The sequence below is a fragment of the Podarcis melisellensis genome (assembly GCF_964234715.1).
Source record: "Podarcis melisellensis genome assembly, chromosome: 1".
Taxonomy (NCBI): Eukaryota; Metazoa; Chordata; class Lepidosauria; order Squamata; family Lacertidae; genus Podarcis; species Podarcis melisellensis.
Genome location: NC_138528.1, coordinates 52,404,465 through 52,427,684, shown reverse-complemented (window position 1 = coordinate 52,427,684; position 23,220 = coordinate 52,404,465). Strand labels below are relative to the sequence as shown.

Sequence of the window (23,220 nt, the reverse complement as noted above, 5' to 3'; positions counted from 1 at the left end):
CAAGTTCAAATTACGCAAAAGAGGGTTTTGACTAAATATTAGGAAAAACCTCTTGCACACTATAATCAGAGCTGGTTTGGAGTTACAACTGGTTTGGGTCCATCACTGACTTGACCAACTAAGAGACTTATAGGAACCTCCAGAGGCTCACTGTGAAATGTTAGCTAAATATTTTGAGAGCAAAATAATTGTCCCCCCCCCCACTTAACTTAGATGCCACTATTGAAACAAATGTACACAGAGCATCATCAGTCTATTGGTTGAATTTCAATTCCTGCAACCTTAGGATGCTAAGAAATGTGAGGGTCACCTCAACTTTATCCCCCTTGGCTTATAACATTGAGAAAGGAGGAAATGGCTGGGTCCAGAAGGTAGAAAATACCTCCTTAAAAAGGGATTCCAGCTGCCATAAAGGAGATGGTTGTGAGATTACTCAAAAAAGAAACAACCGCCAGCAGATCACTAACATCCCCTTCCTAGGTGCCGATCTGATCACATGCAGAGCGCAGAGCATCTTGTGGTGGGGCAAGGGGCAAGCAGAGTCTAACACAAAAACAGGACATTCATGTAAGGTGAACAGCTAAAACAGAACAGCTGAAAGAGAAAGGCCAACCCTTGCTTTTCTGGCAATTGGTGTCAAAGCAAAAAATAAATAAAAGGCAAAGTTGGGAAGGGTTTTGTTGATTTTCTGGTTGGGTGGCAACTTTGAATATGGTGACAGGTCACCTCCCTTGTCTTCCTGATGGGCAAAACAAAAAATTACTTGCCTTTCTTTTTGATCTTCTAGTAGTCAGCTGCATAGTAGTGTTACAGCAGAGCCTCCAAGTGTCCCTATTTTCAGGGACGTCCCTGATTTAGAGAAGCCGTCCTGGTTTCTGATTTGATCCCGGAATGTCCCACTTTTCTTTAGGACATCCCTATTTTCACTGGAGAACTGTTGGCTGGTATGGAGTTATTCAACTCCCGAGCTGTCTGAAGGCAATCCTGTATAGGGAAGTTTTTTAAAAAATGTTTAATGTTTTATTATGTTTTTATATATGTTGGAAGCTACTGGGGCAACCCAGTCAGATGTGTGGGGTATAAATAGTCAAACTATCATTATGGAATGGGACATCCCTATTTTCATCAGAGAAATCTTGGAGGGCATGTTATAGTCAGAGAGCACATTTCTTTTTTTTTTATAAGAGTTTTTATTGATTTTTCAAACACATAATAAAAGACAGACACATTACATAACAACAACGTACACAACATTAAACATATACCGACTTCCCCATACCTCCCTTTCGCTGCATCCTTATTCCAAAGTTCTTTAGCAACCCTTTGATCAAATTATCTATTCATTTCCTTTCATTAGATTTCCTTAAACCTAATAGTTCCCGCTGTATTTCTCTACTTCTTACCCCTTGGCATCTCAACACTCCTCAATTTTACAACAGTTTTTAAGATATAATTTAAACTTCTTCCAGTCCTCTTCCACTGTCTCTTTCCCCTGGTCTCGGATTCTGCCGGTCATCTCGTCAGAGAGCACATTTCCCAGGAAGGCCTGTGAGGCTACCTTCCATCTTAACTTTATCTAAAGTATCAACATAGTTATTTGCCCAGGCTGTTGGCTTTTTCACAATTAAGCGTTGAGTCATTCTCTCTACTTCTGTTCTGTTCTTGGTATCAATAATTGTGTTTTATCACTTGCTTGTTTTATGTGCTGATTTTATAAGTATTTAGTCATAAACTAACATCGGTACTTTTAGAAGGAATGCAGTCTAGAAATTTTGTAAAATAATTAGAAACGTATTCTCATTATTTAATTTTATTCAGCACTTTTAGAATGTGAGAGAATAATCAATAAAGGTACACATAGGGGGCCTTTAGTCCTTCTGTCAGCTTCACAGAGGAATTCTCTCCCATGTTTACTGTTTTTTATAAACAGAACTACTGGCTTCTGGGGCATTGTGTAAATAATAATTACCCAGCACAACACTGATTTCAACAGCCCTGTGGCTGAATCACATCTTCCTCACCGTCCAATCTGCATTTGGATTCTGTTTGTAACTACTGGATTGTATGGAGTGATCATAAACTGACTCTCAGTGCTTTCTACCTGTCCTTGATAGACCTACCCAGGATTTCTGAAAAAGGCGGCCACTAACAACAACAACAACAACCATTTTTTAATCTGCTAATTGGTGCCCAGGGCATTTTGTGTAAAAATATGACAAGCAATTCAGATTAATAAGGCATGGTAAACCGATTATTAGAAAGTGAAAAAGTGGACAGGAATGAGAAAAGATGGACCAAGGAGAAAGAGCAGTAGATTTTCTAACAAAACCTAAAGAATAAAAGCCTTTTGTGTGCTTTTATTAATGGGGAAGGGCAAGAATCAGATGCATGTTTCCATCTTTGAGATAAACCACAATGGCTGGACATGCCTCTTCTGATATGACAGTGGACCTGGTGTATGAGCATAGAAATCATCAGAGGAAGATCCCAGGAGTTAAACTCAAATGGAACCATGATCTATAGCAGTGTTTCCCAACCTTGTGCCTCCAGCTGTTTTTGAACTACAACTCCCATCATCCCTGACTAGCAAGACCAGTGGCAAGGGATGATGGGAATTGTAGTCCAAAAACAGCTGGAGGCACAAGGTTGGGAAACACTGATCTATAGCATCTTTGCTATTGTTTTTATTTAAAATACAGTTTTTGGAAGCATTAACCCAATACAAAATTGCAGCCTTCCTTTAAATTTGAATTTCATTTACCTTATTTTACTGGTTAATAACACAGCCAGCAACTCAGCTTAGCCTGAATAATTTGAACTTATAAACTTCATAACTTCATTTGCCTGAATGACACTAAATGGTCCAGTTATTTTGCATGAAATAGCAAATAGTTCCAGTCATAATTCCCATAGTTAGTGCTCAGGAACAAAAGAATTGGTATTTAACTAAGTTTTCCTCAGTTTTACTCAGAGTAGACCTGTTGAAAGTAATGGCCCTAATTTAGGCATGGGTCTACTGTGAGTAAAACATAGCAGATACCTCCCAATATTCGTGTGCTGCATTTGTGTTTCTCAAAAAGCAGCTTCAGGTGGCTGCCTCCGTCTGGCTCATGGGCGGGCCAGCACTGTTCATAACCTCTATGGACTTCGTAATATGAAAGCAGCAACCTTTTTTACACCAGGCTACTTTGGAATGAGATTCTTCCCTAGGGCTAGAATAGGTTTTCTGATTTGTCTTCCCATTAGCAGCTTTGCTGGGCTAATCACCGGTGTTGACATGTAGCTTAAAAGAACAGTGGGTTTGCTCATTCTGTATAAATATGTTCTTCTGCTCTCTGCCTCATCGCTTACTTGAAGATAGTAACGTGGGCTAGTGGCAGTAGCAGACAATTCTACATGCCTAAATGCTAATAATACACTCCTTTATGAGTTGTGCATAGTGTTTTTCTGCTTTGGTAGGAGTTCTGGAGCAGAATGTGATTGGCATCCATTCTGAACCATGCAGTTGTAGTAGCACTTCACCTATTGCATGGCTCCTTGTATCAGTGCTAACTTAATGGGACCTTATTGGCATCATTAAACTATATGATTGGGCCATTGATGATAAAGCCAATGTCTTATCTGGTCCTCAAAGCCAGGCCATGGTGGATATTGCAATGGGTTTATTGATTGCACTTTTGTTAATATATCTTGAAAATATCAACCTAGACTTAGATCAAGGGTTCCCAAACTGTATTCTTCGTACCACCGGTGGACTCCAAGCGTCATTCAGGTTGTCAGCAGCCTGTCTGCAGAGCTGTGGTTGAAGACAGGCAATGGCATACCCATCACATAGATTACTCATATTGATTTTTAATTGTATTTTATTGCTTCTTTTATTTCTTATATTGTATATGATTGCATTACAATTTGAATTCTTTGGGATTGCAATTGCTACATCAGGCAAAGAAATTATTAAGTGGTCCACCAAGACCCTCAGCAGTTTTCAAGTGGTTTGTGTGACGAACCACTGACCAAGGTAGTTCCCCATTCCTCATAAAACAGGTGGATTAGTATCTGGTATGACATATGTTAACAAAACTACTTTTTAAAAAAAACAGCAACATTTGCTGCCCTGTGCCCCTTTACAGGGCCCCTCTAATGTTTCATATATTGTGCATGCTATCTGAAAACAGCATGCAGAGTGCTTTTCAAATTGCTGGATTTTCTTTTCTGGGCTTTCTTTTGTGATGGCCCTGCAGAGAGACTTGAGGAATTAATTTGTCCTTTTCAAAATGGCTACTACTGCTTCTAGGGTTTTGTGGTGTAGAAATTGCATCTTCCAAGTCACTCTGACGTTGTCTTTGCTCCCTGTTCTGGGTTTTTATCAACACTGATTGTTTTGCCACCACTGTGGCTTTGTGAAGAGCTAAGAGTTCTTTATTAGCTGCATTTTTTTTCTAGAGCACCCTTTGCCTAGAATTCCAAGAACTGTTCTATCTCTAAGATGCTTCTCCTTTTTATCAGAAAACTCACAGTGTTCATACAAGGCTGGCCCAAACAAATGACTCAATAAGATATCCCTTGGCTTCTAAGCTCTTTGATAGAAGCAGATCCTCTCATAAACCACATTCCCCCCTGGAGATGAAATGGGCCTCAGACTTGACACAAACTCTCTCAAAGTTGTGCTTGTGGTCCTCTTCTGCTTCTTTCTCATGACATAAAGTGCCAAGCTTACCTGCATTATTCATTTTTCCTTGTGGTGGTTTATGGCCTGGCAGAAGCAAGCAATTATTTGCTTCCATTTAGAAAGTACTACTAAAGGTGAAGGTTTCAGATGCAGGGAACTGTGCCCTTTTCTTTGTCACGTTAGGAATTTGTAGCTTTATAAACTTTACTTCTGACACCAAGGCTTTCATACCACTAGAAAGCTAGACAAGAAAGTTACTGTTTCCTACAATCTAGCACATAACCTAGTGACTAAATCAGGGGTCAGCAAACTTTTTCCGCAGGGGGCCGGTCCACTGTCCTTCAGACCTTGTGGAGGGCCGGACTATTTTTTTTATTAAAAAAAATGAACTCCTGTGCACACTGCGAGGGTGGCAAGTAGTCCCCCCCAGCTGCCTTCTTAGTTTGCCGCCTGCCTCATTTGCCAAAGGGCTGGCAGGGGTGGCACAAAACTGGCTTCCTCCCTGCCTAGAGAAAGAAGGCGCTCAGCTTACTTTGCCAGGGGCTGCCACCACCACCGCCACTCCTTCTCATGAAGCGGGTAGGCAGAGAGAGCTTGTCTGCGCTGCTCTCTGGCCCACAGGAGCACCAGGGCGGCGGCGGCGGCGGGAGGAAGAGCCCAAGTAGTAGCAGCTCTGTCAATCAAATGTCGTGCCTGGTTTACCTCAGCGGCATTTGATTGACAGAGATGTCCGCACGCCGCGCTGAGGTAAACCAGGTGCGGTGTTTGATTGGCAGAGCAGTCGCCACTCAGCCTATTCCTCCCGTTGCCATTGCCGGGAGTCTCGGCTTTGCGGCAGGTTCCGGCTTCGCGGCGCGGGCTGGATTTAGGACCCTGGTGGGCATGATCCAGCCCAGGGGCCAGAGTTTGCCGACCCCTGGACTAAATCATATAACAACATGATCCACACACTTTTCATGTTCATTTGAGGAAAATAAAAGAAGAGCCTAAAGTATATCCTTAAGTAGGAATGATTTTGCACTTATTGTGTGTATATACAGTGTGTGTGTATTCTCTCAAAAGATTTTCTATTATTATTAATAATAATTTAATTTCTATACCACTTTGTATTTTTAAGAAAAGAATCTCAAAGCATAAAATAAAACAATCCGGAATAAAACATTACTGAAGAAAGTCAAATATAAAGTAGACATTCAATGCAACATAATTAACAGAAAACTAAAATATTATCTTAAAAGACTTCAAAATTAAAACATTACAAAGGTGGCCAACTACAGGACGGACATTTAATTCAGTAAAGTTAGTGAACAATGAAAATTTTATCTTAAAGAGTTCAAAAGAAAACATTACCAAAAGAGGCCAAATAAAAATGCACACTTAAAACAACATAATTAACAAGAGAATAAGATATTATCATAGAACATATCTGCTGTTGTTGCTGCCAATCCTGCCAATAGGGTTTCATGGCAGGCTGTGGCTGTGGAAGCTCAGGCTGATAGGGTCTGCACTAAGAGACAGCTAATATGGTCTCTGTTACAATAACATTTGATCACATGGGATTGTGGACCAACTACATACATTTTGGCAAGCTGATTGGTTGTGTTGATGCCAATAGGATTCTGAACATATGCAAGATGCACAGAATTTGGCTCTGCAATTTATATAATGTAGATAGCTAAATATTTGATGGTTTGAATGGTGCTTGGATTTTCAAAGCCACTTAAACAACTGAGCTTTCTATTAACACCTGTATCATTAATATGTGTATATCGTGTATATTTACTATTCTGCTGGGAGGCACCCAGAGTGGGCTTTCATCTTTATTTTGTCCTATATTGAAATTTCAAGTTATACACTCTGGTTTTCCATATCAAATTTTATGATTTGATATGATATTAAAAATATTTTCATGTTTTCTTCCCATAAACGAATTCCAAATTAACTCCTTTTGTAATTTATTTTTTTTAAGCCAAATTTGGCTGCCAACCTGGTATATGCATAACATTAATTACTCTGAAGGAGCTTTCCATGCACATAATCAAGCTATTTTATTAACAGGTTGAGTTTTAAGCAGCTTGATGTTTTGGTAAACAAAATAATTTGACTGAAGGATGTTGCACAGATATAGGCATAATATTCCAGAAATAGATGGTTAGTCCTGAAACAGGCTCCCCAAAGCAGGAAATATTTTTATTACTTGGTATTTAGTATTTAGAGTGAGAGTAGTAAACAAACTATCTTATTACCAGGCTGAGTTTTAAACAACTTTTTGTTTTTTTGTAAACACAAAATAATTTGACTGAAGGATGTTGCTGTATTAAAATGGAAGCCATACATTCTGAACTGACTTTTTCTCACTCCCGCCTCTTCCTTTTTATTCCAGTTCTTCCTTCCCTTTCCTCGGCCCTTTACTTTCCTCCCTTTGTCCTAGTTCATTCTCAGTATCCATTGACAATGTCGCTAATCTACCCTGTAAGACAGGAATGAGTCTTTGTTCTCTCTTTGCCTTTTCTCTCTCCTAACACACACACACACAGAGAGAGAGAGAGAGAGAGAGAGAGGTACAGAGGTTTACTTATAATCAAGTGGTATACACACACACACACACACACATATATATATATATATACATACATACACATACATATATGTATATATATGAATGATATTTAGTCCATGCCCAAGACATCTAGCTTCTCTCTTTACATCATCTCTAGTGCTAGTAATCTCACATTTCATCTATTGTCACTGTATTCTCTCTGGTTTGTACTGTCTCACCTTTGTATAGGAGTCTACTGCTGAAGTAAACGAAGCTCTTTTACTGCCCTGATCATGTGACACCCTTCCTTATGTCCTCATGCTAATAACTTTTCCATTCACAGTTCCAGTAGAATCTCATCCCCATCTCTCTGCTCTTAACCATCCCTGCCTATCACCATTGCTCTTCCAGCTCTACCACCCTTGGCTATGCAGCTTACCCTTCTCTTCCAAATAACACCACTCTTTCTCTCTTCCTGCCCCTTAATCTTGGAACATAACCTAGAACATCTATGTGATGCTAATTTCCTCTTCAAAACGCACCTTTTCGGTGAATCTTTTGACACAGTCCCCTCCTCTCCCTGCTGCAACTGAGCCTAATTCACTGTAACTGAAATTGTACATATTTGCTCCTTGTTTATCTCTACTCCCATTTACCACCTTCTTCTCTGTTGTCTCCCTTGTCAGATTATAGATTGCAAGCCCTCTGAAAAAGTGACCTATCCTGTTCTACTCTGTAAAATGCCATGCAGATGGATGGTACTGTACTACATAAATAATAGTAACTGTCTTTGTTGTGACCTGAACATGCATTTGCCCAATTGATCTAAAGTAGGTGAAGTCGCCCATTCTTACAACACTTTCTCTTTAGCCACCTCCGTGATTTATTTCTCCATCTCACAGTCATCATTTTGGTCAAATAGCCATAGTACATCCCTTGTTCTAAATTACTTTTCATGCCTGGTATTGTTACCCGCAGCAATTCTGTGGAAGAGTTTCTTCCACTTTGTTGAACTGTATTCCCTGTTTGACACAGTCTCTAATGTGCCCTTTTCTGCCCTTTCAACAGAGTTCATACCCACAGACAACTGTGTCTCACTGTTTTTCTCCATTCCATCAGGTTTCTGATATGCCCACTATGTTGTTGTTTAGCACCAAGCACTCCAGGTTCCCCCATCTTGGCTAAGAGGCTTCTAGTATTAACATATAAAACCTCTATTCGTTGTTCAATAGGGAGTTCCTGTCTCCTGAAGGCTCATGATGATGTAGTCCTACTGTTGAAGCTGAGCAAGTCTGGACTTGTAAGCTATCTGGGCAGGATACATCTTGGGAACCATGTGTAAGCCACTCTGAAATTCTTAGAGAAGGGCCAGGGTATAATAAATACCTCTACCACTAGGTGGTCTGGCTTCTACACTGAGAACAGCAGAGGTACAATAAAACAGAATGATTAGCAGAAGCAAGCATGGGTATGTTAACAGCAAATATTGAAGAGCCAAACTAATTTCCTTATCTGTCAGCACAATTTGGAATGTGTCAGATATTTTTCTCTGTCCATCCATGGTTGAGTTTCTTTTGCTTGTAATAGTGATTTCATTTACCAATATAAAAGCTGAGTGATTAGAGGTAAGCAGACTTTCCAACAAGAGGCAGCAATTCCACCAGCCCTGCATCAGAGAGAACTCCTATATCTCAAGGTCCTGCAGTTTCAGACACAACATAGCTCTCTTGCTCCTCAATTCAAATGACGTACTCCAAACTGTTCCCAGCTGCTCTCCACATGTTTAATGAGCATGTAGAAGGCAGGTAGAGGCAAGCTTCACCCTTGCCATCTGCCTGCTGAAACATACACCTGCAACATACATGCAATAGCAAGGTTCCATGTCATTGGGTACGGTGATTGTGGGCGAATACCTACCAGGTGGCTACAATCAAGAGGGCCAAATTTACAAATACACATACCAGTTTCAGCAAGGCCTTCAATAATGGCAAATTGCAAAAATGTGGCTTAGACTATGCTGTATTACATCACCCAGCTGCTTGAAAACCTGTATGTTCAGGTCCAGCTGTCTGAAAATCTGTATTTGCTTAACATAGGGTTGCCATATGTCCAGAATTTCCCAGACATAACCGGGATTTGGCTGTCAAAAACCGTGTCAGGGCGGAAATCACTTGAATTTCTGGGAAAATACGGATGCATGGCAATCAGTGTCGGAAGTGTAGATTTTGGCAACTTTCCTTAAAAACAGCTCAAAAACTTTTTTGAAAAAAGATTTTGCAAAAAAAAAATGCCAAAAACTCAACAAATTTTGTGTTTGGATTATCACTTTTCGAAATGCGGCAACGCTAAGCTTAACACTACCAAGAGGAATGAAAGAAAGGTGGCTAACAAGTGGGGGTTAGCAGGATCTGTCCAGGATCTAGTGGTGTTCAACATTTTCATTAATGACTTGTTGCTAATCCTGTGAGCTGCTGTGTGCCTGAGCTGCTACAATCAGGTCCCAGCACTGGCAGGAGGCCACAGTTGGCACTCTTGTGACAGCCTTAGGATCCTGCAAAGCAGCAGAAGCTATCCCTTCCTCACTGCTGCTTGCATGCCTGTCCCAGCTCTACTCTGTGGTCTTGAACAATTTCCTCCCCTCAAGACATTGGGCAGTGCTGGGAATAAAACTGTTAGGAACCAGGCTAACCACACTAAATGACATTAAAGCAGCATTACACAAATGGCTTTCCTTGTAGCAATAATAGGAGGTTCTCCTGGCAGGGTTAGCCATCTGCATCTTTGCAATTGCACCATTGCACAATCCAAGTATTAAACATATATAGATGCGGAGTGGAAATCAGGGGAAAACTATTTAGGCTACAGCAACTTTGAGAAGACTATGAGATTACAGTATCTCAACAGTGTGCCACAAAAAACAAAACAAAACAAAATGCCTCTGTAAAATTAATGCCATCCACTTGGGATAGCATTTAGAGAAGGAATTTAGAATTTGGAGAAGAAAAGCAGCAAGATACAGACATATACATGACATGTGTAAAAGGCAGAAAGAACTGGGAAAGTATCACAAAAGTAAAATGCTTGAAACCTCATCACTTGCACCTGATCAATTGGCTTCATTAAAAAGCATTGTCTCTAAACTGAAGTTGTGTTTGATGGCTTTTTAGCTGGATCATTCACACATGAAAAGTGGTTGATATACTAAAGAGATGAGCTATCATCTGTGTACTTATCAAAATATGATGGGGGGGGGACATTAAAATTTTATGCAATACATTGAGATCTTCCATAAAGCCTTTCTTTCATAAAGTAGAGAGAGGGCAACTAATCACAATGACACTTGAGGCAGGGCAGGGAAAAATGGCTTGTATGTGGACTCGCTTTTCCAGAAATGGAGGGGCTTCTTCCATTTGTGGATGTGTCTTTGATTCAGAAGGAAACTCCTACTGTTAGAAGGGATGAGAGACAACTTTCATCCATTTCGTCCCACCCAGGAGCAACCTCCAATGCTCCCAAACTCCACTAGAGCAGATTTTGGGGGATATAGGGGGTTGCTGTGGGGAGGGGAGATCAGCAAAATTACTGCCTCCTTTCCTTCAACAGAAGCATGCCATGAATGGAACTCTATTCACAGGATGTTTAGATCCTCACCAAGAAAGATGCAGCAAAGAAGACTGAATGTGGAATATCAGAAATTACTGCCTAACTGGAAGGATAATAGGTTAACAAACTGTATTGCCCTAAAATGGCTATGCTGCTTCTCTGGGGATGATTTTAAGTTTATAGAATTCTTCTATTACAGAGATGGTGGAGTGAATTACTCTTAAGTCACATTCCAATTTTCTAGTCCCATTGTCTGGCAAATGTACAGTTTATGGATCCATTGCAGAAACTGACAGCAGACTTCTATTATACAGTCTATGCAAACTGACCCTGATTTCTGCCTTTGGCATATTTTTACCTGTGATCTAGATAAGTTAAGAAATAGAGACTCCAACTTCAGGTCACTCATTCAAGGCCAGTTATATATCCTATTATCTCAAACTGTCTGGTCTGTACTCCACTATTCTCATGCCTTGCAACAGAGGTTAAAACAGATCCATGTTATGTCTTCTGCTCCTTTCTGGTAACACTGAATTACAGAATCGTGTATCGGAGGGGTCTTGGAGACCATTTAATCCAACTTCCTGTTAAATGCGTTAGTCTTACTGCTACTGCTCTAGTGGTATCCACTTAACAGTGCCAGATAAGCTTGCAGTGTTCTGACATTTTACATATTATCATCATAGCATCTTGCAACATAGCTAAAATTTATAAGTACACTGAAGTATGACGATGGACATTATTTGTACTTAAGTCAAATAAGGGAAACCATTTGTTACCATTGTGCTTGGAATTGTAGCTCTGTGAGGTGTAAACTACAGTTCTCATGATACTTTGGGGGAAGCCATGTGCTTTAAATGCGCTTTAAAAGTATGGTGTGGGTGTGACTTCATAGTGGTGTGTAGGCCAGTCTCTGGAACACACAGACATTCCTATCCATCTTAAAAGGCAGCCAGTTCAATATGTGGAGGGAAAGAAACATGGTTTGATCTGTCTAGGAAGGTGTTTGGAGCAGGACTGGGGAAGGCAGAGCTTTATGTGCAAATTAGCTTACAAGTTCAGGGCAGGCAATAGTATCAGGCTGAGGATCGTGAAACCTGTATGGTTACCTTGTTGTTGTTGTTGTTGTTTAGTCGCTTAGTCATGTCAAACCCTTTGTGACCCCATGGACCAGAGCATGCCAGGCACTCCTGTCTTCCACTGCCTCCCACAGTTTGGTCAAACACGTTAGCTTTGAGAACCCTGTCCAACCATCTCGTACTCTGTCATCCCCTTCTCCTTGTGCCCTCCATCTTTCCCAACATCAGGGTCTTTTCCAGGGAGTCTTCTCTTCTCATGAGGTGGCCAAAGTATTGGAGCCTCAGCTTCAGGATTTGTCCTTCCAGTAAGCACTCAGGGCTGATTTCATGAAAAATGGATACATTTGATCTTCTTACAGTCCATGGGACTCTCAAGAGTCTCCTCCAACACCATAATTCAAAAGCATCAATTCTTTGGCGATCAGCCTTCTTTTTGGCCAGCTCTCACTTCCATACATTACTACTGGGAAAACCATAGCTTTAACTATACAGACCTTTGTTGGCAAGGTGTTGTCTGATGCTGTCAGATGCTGTCTAGGTTTGTCATCGCTTTTCTCCCAAGAAGCAGGTGTCTTTTAATTTCGTGGCTGCTGTCACCATCTGCAGTGATCATGGAGCCCAAGAAAGTAAAATCTCTCACTGCCTCCATTTCTTCCCCTTCTGTTTGCCAGGAGGTGATGGGACCAGTGGCCATGATCTTAGTTTTTTTGATGTTGAGCTTCAGACCATATTTTGCACTCTCCTCTTTCACCCTCATTAAGAGGTTCTTTAATTCCTCCTCACTTTCTGCCATCAAAGATGTGTCATCTGCATATCTGAGGTTGTTGATATTTCTTCCGGCAATCTTAATTCTGGCTTGGGATTCCTCTCCAGTCTTTCGCATAATGAATTCTGCATATAAGTTAAATAAGCAGGGAGACAATATACAGCTTGTCGTACTCCTTTCCCAATTTTGAACCATCAGTTGTTCCATTTCCAGTTCTAACTGTAGCTTCTTGTCCCACATAGAGATTTCTCAGGAGACAGATGAGGTGATCAGGTACCCCCATTTCTTTAAGAACTTGCCATAGTTTGCTGTGGTCGAAACAGTCAAAGGCTTTTGCGTAGCCAATGAAGCAGAAGTAGATGTTTTTCAGGAACTCTCTAGCTTTCTCCAGAATCCAGCGGGTGTTTGCAATTTGGTCTCTTGTTCCTCTGCCCCTTCGAAATCCAGCTTGCACTTCTGGGAGTTCTTGATCCACATACTGCTTAAGCCTGCATTGTAGAATTTTAAGCATAACCTTGCTAGTGTGTGAAATGAACGCAATTGTGCGGCAGTTGGAGCATCCTTTGGCACTGCTCTTCTTTGGGATATGTATGGTTACCTGCATATATCTAAAACCACTCTCCATCATGTCCAGGTCTCCATCATGAACTGTGCTTAACTAAGATCATTTTTCAAGATGCAAGACCAATATCTAGTATCATCCAAATATCAATATATCTTCTGAGGAAAGAGATGGCACTTTTATTGACAATGGCAACCCCCCTCCCCCCACTGTCCTCCAATCTGGCCCTCTGCTGTACCAAGCGCAGCCAAATTTAGTCAGGTCCACCCCACTCCTCTGCCCAAGTCTCAGTGATACATGCCATGTTGGCTCCTTCATTCTTTGCTTCCTGATCCATAAGAGACCCCCCCCCCCATTTTCTTATCCCATGACTGCTGAGTTTGCTTAGGAATCTTTGGTGAAGAAGTAATAAATAAATCTGTACGGCAAAACTGAGCAAAGGTCTCAGCATAGCTAATGGGCAGGTTAGCCCTGATGGCAGCTACACTCTTATTCCTATACCAAATTTCAGATTTCCTTCAGATAAAATAACTTATGAAGAGAACATTGCTGGTTGTTCCTTCCTTGAATAAAAGTGAAAGAAAGAATTTTTTATAAGCACAAGTTAGCATCTACTATATTTCTGTTCCTGTTGTTTTTGTGCTTTATTCTCAGTGTGCTCATCTGTGTCCTTCAGGGGAAAAAAGGATACATATTCTGAAAATGAAAACCATCAGACAACCTTCTGGAAAGAAGAGACCTATTTTAGGTATGTCTGTGTGAATATTGTATGTATGCATGTTAATTGTTCGCTTTGTGGTTGCTGTTACTGTACACCAGCCCTATTTCTTGATAGAGATAAGGTGCCTGAACATTTAGTTCAGGAAAAAAAGAGACACGGGGAAATGTGTATACAGTAACCCAAGCCTGCATCTGTGTAAGTTTGCCAGTGATTTCTGTGCTGTCTGAGAAATTGAAAAGTGCTTTGGAAAATTAAGCCCCTCTGTAGGATTTAGCTAACATCCTCTGCCTGTCAGAGCAAGTATACCCCATGCAGTATTTACTCTCTCCTCTCTCTGCCAATTTTTGGGTGGTGACATCATCCGATGGGGGGGGAATGCCACCACCAGGATTGCCTGTGCAGCTCACACTACAGCTGATGGGCGGGGGAACCCCAGAAACATAAACATTGGCCTGGAAGCACAGGGTTAGGATTGGGCACCAAGAAGTAATATCAATTCCCCAGCCCAGTTGGGATGATGTTTGTCCATTATCCATGGCACTGATGAAGAAATGTTTATGTGCACATACCTCCAATTTTAATTGAGAAAACTGTGCTTCAAGTGTTAAGTGTTTGTGTAACAGTGGTCTATGTTATATTTGTGTACTAGTTCATGTGCTACTTTCCATAAACCTGTTAAGATATGTTGTCTGTCTAAATGCACCAGACAATGTATATTCCTGCATTTATCAAAAGGCATTTGCCCAGGCATATATGTTTGTTTAATAGATTTACATACCACACTTCAAAAAGTATTTGCAGGGCCGTTTGAATAGAAATACATACACAATAAATCAGTAGTAAGCAATAAAAGAGCAGAGTAAAAAAACAGCAACACAAAGTTAAGATATATTGTGCTCAGTGATCATTATTCGCATATCCTCGGTTTTTTGCTTCATGTCCTTCATGGATAACCTTCTGTTTGTGCAAGCTCATGTTTACTGGATATGCTTCTGTTTGTCCTGCAAATGTAATCAAGATTGTAGATTTGTCTATGCTACTACCAGATCACTGTGCAATAGTGTTGTGCTGAAGATGATTTATTGGGACTTGTCCAGTGGCATCTACACTAAGAACACATGGGTATCTGGACAACACATAGTACAGTACTGCTTTAGTATATATTTAACTGGATTGATTTGCTGGCAATGAAGCAGTCAATGAAGGCCAGCAAGTCCATGTTGATTTAAATGACTTAGCACCACAAATTTAATAAACTAACTTCAGATGCACTTCAAATAGATTTCTAGGGTACTTCTAGAATGTATACCAAATTTTACAATTCAGTTTTCTAGGCTTTTAAGAGGGGCATATGCTAAAGCATAGCACAAGAGAAAACTGTACAGAGCTAGGTAGAAACCTTTGAACAAACAGCTGGTTCACACATCTATACAATTTCTCTGTGCATGATGACTCAATGCTGGACATGTGAGTTGAGCCCACTAAAAAGCAGTGTTTCTGAGGAGATACATCATTTTTTATATTTCCCCTACACAGCCATTAATGAATTTATACAGTTGTTCATTACTCTGGTTTTGTAATATTTCTCAATGAAACAAAACCTTAAATTGGTAATGAGTGACCAAGCATACTGGAGACATTAAAAACCACTGCATAATAAAAGTTTGTTGTCAGGGTGGTGCACTCTCAACTTGGCAAACCAGAACTTGTGCTTTAGGAGATGGTGAAATATATTCATAGTGTGAGCTGTTAAGCAGACAACCCCCACTCTAATCTTGCTTCATCCACAAACTTCTTAGATGGTGTTCAGCAAACTACTCTTTCTCAGGAAAAGTTCCGCAGCATAGGAATGATACTAACACAAGACTGTAATAAAGATGGCCAAAACAACAGACACAAAATATTCTCAACATACATGCAAGTTTTATTCTTATTTTATAGCTACACGATGGACAGTAATTTGGGGTTTTGTACTTAACATTCACGTTGGCAAAAGAATTTCTGTCTTTCCTTAGCTAGAAAAAAAGGCAATCTTAGTCAGAGGGACCCAATACATGATTGATTTTGCTCCTACCTCACTTGGGTGAGTTAGATTTCTTTGTCTAAACCTTGGCCATCAAGGAATTAATAATGGGTTGAAGTCATTTGATTCCTAATGCATGATAAGTAAAGGAAGAAAGAAAGGATTGTTTGAGGTGGTTTGGTGGCAATGGTTCTTTGAACTGGTTTTACATCTGCCTAGCAACAGTGCTGTGTGAGTGGTGTGGTTTTTTTGTTTTTGTTTTACACATATTACATTTAGGTCCTTAGTTGCTTTCCCATAGGTTACTGTAATTATCTCCGGAAAACACTGCAATCCGACATCTAAGGGTCAGAAATGCCATGACAGGTTTGCGATCAAATCCCTGTGCCTGTGATAATGTCTGTCCATTTTTACAGAAGAGCCCTGCTGGATCAAACCAAAGGTCTGTCGTCACTGTTCCAACAGTGACCAACTAATGTCTTTGGGAAGCTCACAAGCCGGAGAAGAGCACAGTAACTCTTCTGTTCAAGGTCCCCAGCAACTGGTACTCGGGGGAATACTGGAGTTAATATATAGCTATAGCAATTGATAGCCTTATTGTCCGTGAATCCCCTTTTAAATCCATCCAATCTGACGGCCATCACTACATCTTGTGTAGCAAATTCCATGATTTAACTTACGGGCTGTGTCAAGAAGTGCTTCATTGGGCTATCCTGAAACTTCTGTCCCTCAGCTTTCACGTGACATGGGGAGGAAGCTTCTCTTTTGTCTACTTTTTCTACCCTTATATCACACCTTTATCCCTCTATCCTATATTTTTGGAACCGCATGTCTAAGTCTGTTATGGCAGGTGTTTGATGCTCCCAGCGTATTACAGAACTAGGCTTCTAACTGCATTGTTCTGAGTTAACACCAGGGCGCGCGCGCGCGCGCTCTCTCTCTCTCTCTCTCTCTCTCTCTCTCTCTCTCTCTCTCTTCCTTAAGTCTAAGCCCCCCCAAATTAAACAAGCCTCTAAGCCAAAACTGAACAAAAACAGGACAGTAATAAATATATATATTTTTAAAAAATATTAAACGCCTACATTTTAAATAAGTCCTTATTTTCAATATATTTTCAGTGGTATCTCATCCAGGCAGTTTTCTGAGTTAAATGGCCGGTCCTGTTGTTTCAGCAGCAGAGCTGCATCATGACCAAGCTCAGATTTTTTTGATTTCCTTGGTTTTCCAAAGAGTTTATTATTTTCACATACATACCCGCCATACACTTCATAGTATGATAGGTGATTTTTGTGAGCCCCCTGGGCCTGCGCCCCTGGCAGAGGCCACTTTTGCCAACCCCTAGGTATGCTTCTGGCTTTATACAGACACAATCTAAAATGTTGCTACTGTCACAGCTCCTTGACATCACTGGGAGAAATATATGAGTGCACAAGATGGCTGCCGGAATGCTTGTCATATTCTATCAAAGCGCGTTATGGACGATAGTTATGCTCCAGCAGGTTGAGCGAGCAATGTGCTCCTTGTGCAGAGGTATATTGAATAGTGTTAGGGAATGCTAAAGCTGCATCATCACTATGGAGATGGGGAATAAGGAACTGATGTCATTTACCAGGTAATGTAGCATCTCCTCCTGTGACCTATCACTGGGTTTGTGCTCTGCATTCAAGAACTGTCCAGTTCACACTGTCTTTCTTCATCAGTTTAACTAGCTATCTATCTGGGGGGTGCGGGAAGAGAGAGAGAAGATGAGGAACTGACACCAGTAGATAGGTAGGACTTGGCCAAAATAACCAACTGAATTATTGACTAAATCTGAGTTCTCCTTCTCTGAAAGTGTTTTTTTTTTTATTTACAAAATATATAGCACAGCGATCAAGGGATGTGAAAGCAGGCATTGGGGGCTGTTGCAATGTAAATCTGAACAGAAAAAGTGTGGCATGAAAGAATCTCATTTTTACATTAACTCCAGATGAAATTTCTCTTGTGAGGGACAACTGAGAAGGCATTTAATCTGGTCCAAACTATCTACAACAGCCTTTAAAAAGGACAAATGTAGGACTGGTGTTCGGCAAGCAGATGGCTTGCATTAAAACCCTATGCAATAAATGTAGTGGCCATCGAGACTATAATTCCTATTATCTCTGCCTACTGACCATGCTTTGTAGGGCTGATGGAAGCTGGACTCTAACAATAATGGGAGGGCCACAGATTCTTCACCCCTGGCTTAGATAATTTCATTTGTTAAGTGCCATCATGTCGTTCTGCACATTCCCTATTTAAATGAATTGAGACTGTGCAGCATTGGGGCTTGGTTGACTGTAGTCTCAGCATTCATTTCTATCACAAATTCTATGATCCTAGACATACATACTTGCTGCCTGCTGAAATAAATGGGACTTAATTCAAGTAAATGCTTTGGATTGGGATGTAGAATTACATGATTTACAAAGAAGCTAAGATATGCTAACAGGAGCTTTACAACTAAATTGTTTCACAAAGATGCGGCATATTGACATGCTAAACCAAGACATATTGTCTAAGAAAAGAGCGTTATAAAAGCAACTTTTATTAGCTTTACTGCAGCCTTGCAAAATTATTGATTATTTTAATCAAATTGAGTCTAATCCCACATGCAAGCACTTTCCATGTCTGGACCAGTTATAACATTTTAAACACTTTGTCCCATTTTTTTCTGATTCTATTCTTCATATATTGATTTTAATATGATGAGTGCATCCAGCACTGATAATTGTGGCACAGTGTGTGTCATTCTTTCAACAGATGACAAATCCTCTTCCCAGGGCTGTGCTACAAGGATTGGAGAAACAACCTGTCTACAATGACCAAATAATTCAGCCACATAGAACAGAATGAAAGCCAGCATTCAGAGGTCAATTTCACTTGTGATTGTGAGGATTCAATTGCCTTTGAACCTCTCTTGTGCTATTTATGTGTTTGAGTGTTGGGTTAGGACCAGGAAGACCTGGGTTCAGATTTGCATAAAGAAACAACAACACTGTCAATAATATAAACCTGGATGACTTTGGTCCAGTTACCTGTCTGCTCCGTTCAACACATACAACAGGGAGTCTTGTAGCACTTTAAATTAGACAAACCAATTTATTACCGCGTCACATTTGGTCAACCAGGCTCCACTTTATCAAATGCATAAAATGTTATTCTCAGTTGGCAGCATGCCTAAGAGGGAGAAAGTAAACAATGAAGTCAAATGTCTATGGTCCCACTGTTTCAAATTTCCTACCTCTATATCCATGTGTATATAATTCTGCCAACTGTGGATAACACTTCATGTTATGAATAGGGATGGGCAAATATATATTTATTTAAACAAAAACATTATTTATTTATTTATTACATCGTTAATCTATAGAGCTGATTGACCTGGAATATGAGTGTTCAGGGATGTGACAAAAAAAAAGGAGTGGCAAAGAGACAGGTCACAGAAACACAGAATCTTAAGAGTTGGAAGGGACCCCAAGGGTCATCTAGTCTAAAGCCATTCAATGCAGGAATCTCCACTAAAGGATCCATGACAGATGGCCATCCAACCTCTGCTTAAAAACCTCCAAGGAAGGAGAGTCCACCACCTCTTGTGGGAGTCTGTTCCACTGCTGAACAGCTCTTACTGTCAGAAAGTTATTCCAAATGTTTAGTCGGAATCTCCTTTCTTGCAACTTGAAAAAGGTCAGGGAAGACAGGTCTGCTAATGGCTGCTTGGCAGTAAGCCCTACTCAAAGACAGTAAAGTTGAAGTCTGTCTGATATGTAATAGGAGAGAGAGAGAGAGAGAGAGAGAGAGAGAGAGAGAGAGAGAGAGAGATGTAATGGTGTTTTGATCCTAATAATATAATAATAATAATAATTTATTATTTATACCCCACCCATCTGGCTGAGTTTCCCCAGCCATTCTGGGCAGCTCCCAATCAAGTGTTAAAAACAGTACAGCATTAAATATTAAAAACTTCCCTGAACTGTATACTGTTCAATAATACTGCCCATCCAACCAAAGGTACTATATATTCATATTCCAAAGTTGTGGGATGGGCAAATCTGACAATTTTTGTTTCTCTCAGTTTCTCATTTTTCTAGTCATACGTTTAGTTCTCCAGTTTGTGGTTTTTTGAAAAATAAAAAAGTCACCGTGAAAATTCACCAGCATTTTAGTGCAAATTTATTCTAATACATTTTGTATGCAATTTTCTATAATATAATTCATTCTTGTCTGTTATTTTCATTCATATATGTATTTTAATGCACAGTTTATCCTAGCATAGATGCTGTCATACACTTCAATTGGCTGGTAAACTGCATTGCAAAATTCAAAGGAGAATTTTGAGGCAGGTGGCAGCTCTGCAGCTGTCTCTCTTCTTCCTGCTGTCACTGTGTTGGTAGTAGCACCTCTGTCCTCGTTCCCCTTCCCCCACTGCCCTCAATTCCTCCTCTCACTCCCCAGCACCCTCTCGCACTTTTTTTTTTAAAAAAAAACCACTCCATGAATGTCAGTGGGATCTTCATAAGCATTGGTGAGTTCTATGGGCAAAAGATAACAGAGCTCAGCCTCCTGGAATGTCAGTGGATTTAGCCAGATATAATTCTAGATAATTATTCTAGTGATAACTGACTGTTAACACTCAGATTTTTTTGTTTTACCAATGGTGGACTTTGGTAATACGGTGCCCTGAGCAAGGACAACTTTTGGCGCTGCCACCCAAAATATTTTTATTTTCACAATAATTCCTTTTGGTACAATTGCTTTTTATGCATCTTCTCAGTAGGTACTCATATTATAATTATTTGGTGCCTCCTCAGCTCAGCGTCCTATGCAGAAGAACGATCTGTACTGCCCTAAATCTGGCACTGGTGTCACTGAATAGGCAGTCTTGAATGCATCATACACCTAGTTTAGAAAATCCATTTGTAAATCTTCTAAAACAATAACACTATTTTTTTGCAAGTTTAGAGCCTAAATAAGTTGAGTTAAATTAAAAATCAGGAAGGAAAGCTCATTTATTATATGGTACCGGTAATTCATCATAACCATCTTTTTCGCAGTGCTCTAATAAATGGATTTGTAAACTGAAAATAATACCTTGCTCATCTAACTCCCAAAGCAGGCTCCCATCCTCCTCTTCCAGATGAGAGATAACCAGAACTAGGCTGAAGATTAAGGGAAGGTAACTGGATATATTTATTTCATGGACTTATAAAAGCAACTTTGCCCCTCACATGTATAAGTAACATTTTATGCCACAGAGAAACTGACATAAGGACTTTGTTTTGCTCACTCTTAGAGGAAAACTTTGTGGAAGTTGCAAGTGCAGCAAAATATTAAGACAAAACATTTCTTGTTTCTGTTGAAAGTGAGTGTTACATTGAAGAAAACATAGAAATATGTTATCATTGTATACTAGCCAAAGTCTTATTCTATAGTTCATATCTCAGTGAAATTGTCAGATATATCTAGACAATGAAGAATGCATAGTCATTAATAAAAACAATGTAATTTTCCTATTGACTTGCAACTTTATGCACAACTATAATGCTGTAATGTTGAAGTGCATGTTGGTTTAGTCCTATAGGAGTCAGAGAATCATAGAACAGCAGTTGGAAGGGATCCCAAGGGTCATCTGGTCCAACCCGCTGCAATGCAGGAATATCAACTAAAGCATCCATGACAGATGGCCATCCAACCTCTGCTTAAAAACCTCCAAGGAAGGAGAGGCCCCCACCTTCTGTGAGAGTCCATTGGTTAGAGTCCTAGGCATGGTCCATAGCTTCTGGAGCAGCAGGAAACAAGCTATCATATCTCCTCTCAGTCTCCTCTTATCCAGGTTAAACATATCCAAGTCCCTCAACTGTTCCTCATATTGTGGGCTGTGGATTACACTATCTTCTGTAGTCCTGTATTATAGATTTTGAAAGTAAATGTTTCAGAAGTTTCTCTGGTACAAGGCCACATATCTTAACACAGACAACTAAAATGTTAACTTTTTAAAAAAATAGTTGAAAAATAAATTATGCAGAAATAGATTAGAAGTCAGGTGATTTTTTGTGTTTTGCTGCACTATACCTTGGGCAGCCACTATACCTAACTAGGTAAAGGGTTTCTCCCACTGATACAGACCCCACATTTGCAAGAATACAGCAGTTAGAACAGTCTCCTCCTAATCCATCATGCTGTTAGGGTTAAGAGTTGCACTTCCATGGGTGCTTCAAGCAGTGAAGGACTATCCCTGGCAATAGAGAGCCATGCAGGGATGCAATTAGCAGTGCTGCCTCCCCAGCACTGGTGTTACAGAAGCTCACCTGATACAGGCAGGGCTGCGATGAAGTCAGGGTTGTGTGGATATGCCAGAGTGTGAGATTGGCTCCACTGGGGCATCTGCATAGCCACAACCTCACCACTGCTCTGCCCAGGTAAGTCAAAGTGAAGGCAGCTTCACCTCATCCCACCAGTTATCTACTGGCAGCTGTCTAATTAAAGCCTGTATATACACTATACATTTAAAGCACACTTAAAGCATACGACTTCTCCCAAGGAATCCTGGGAACTGTAGTTTATCCCTGACAGAGCTGCAATTCTCAGCACTCTTGACAAAGTGAAGTTCCAAGGATACGTTGGGCAAAGTCATGTGCTTTAGAAGTCATAGCCTTAAGACTATGGTCTTATTATGTCCCTGCTTCCCAAGACAGTAGTGTGCACTACTTAAATTGCTTAACAAAGTGGTAAGCCAGCTCTGCTATGGTGTGTTTTTTTTTTGGGGGGGGGAGGTGTGCTTGTTCTGCCGAGTGGAGCTCTGAGCTTCTGCCCATCAGCCCTCTCCTGATAATGGTACGCTCAAGCCAGCTGAGTCTGGGGCTTTTAGAGACTGAAATCTCAAGAGGTTTCTCCTTATCCACAGGTCCAAGTGACGGAATCAGCCTTGGAGATCGTGACCCAGTAATTACTTGCATATCTTTTTAAAGTGTAGGGTTCTGAAACCTCCTTTCAGACATAATACATGTTTATCTTAACTCCCCTAGCTTTAGTTGTGACGGCTGGGTACAGGGTTTTAAGCAGATGATGCAAAATTGCTGTTCCCTGCTGATTGTAACAACAAAGTTTGCAATTAGTTTAAAGACAAAATAAATTGGACAAGGACAAACCTAAGTAATCAGGTATGTTTTTAAGCCTCATGTGCAAGTAGATTTTTGTAATGTGGAATAAGGGAGATAATATAAAAGTTGGAAAGCTTAAA

General features: G+C 40.3%; 1 protein-coding gene across 5 annotated transcripts in view; it reads left to right on the top strand.

The window, feature by feature from the left end:
* The window catches only part of LOC309358960 (uncharacterized protein), a 104,673-nt gene that overhangs the window by 49,370 nt on the left and 32,083 nt on the right, over window positions 1–23,220 (top strand). For 2 of the 5 annotated variants that reach the window (XR_014163675.1, XM_081892301.1), the window contains one exon: window positions 13,873–13,966. The exons of 1 other annotated variant lie outside the window; for it this stretch is intronic. Coding sequence is in view for 1 of the 4 variants with exons in the window: in XM_081892301.1 (XP_081748427.1) it covers window positions 13,873–13,966 (94 nt within the window). In the remaining 3 variants the exon portion in view is untranslated. Of the gene's footprint in view, window positions 1–13,872; window positions 13,967–18,551; window positions 18,853–20,482; window positions 21,157–23,220 lie in introns of those variants that run through there. 2 more of the 5 variants (XR_014163676.1, XR_014163677.1) reach the window with 2 other exon arrangements.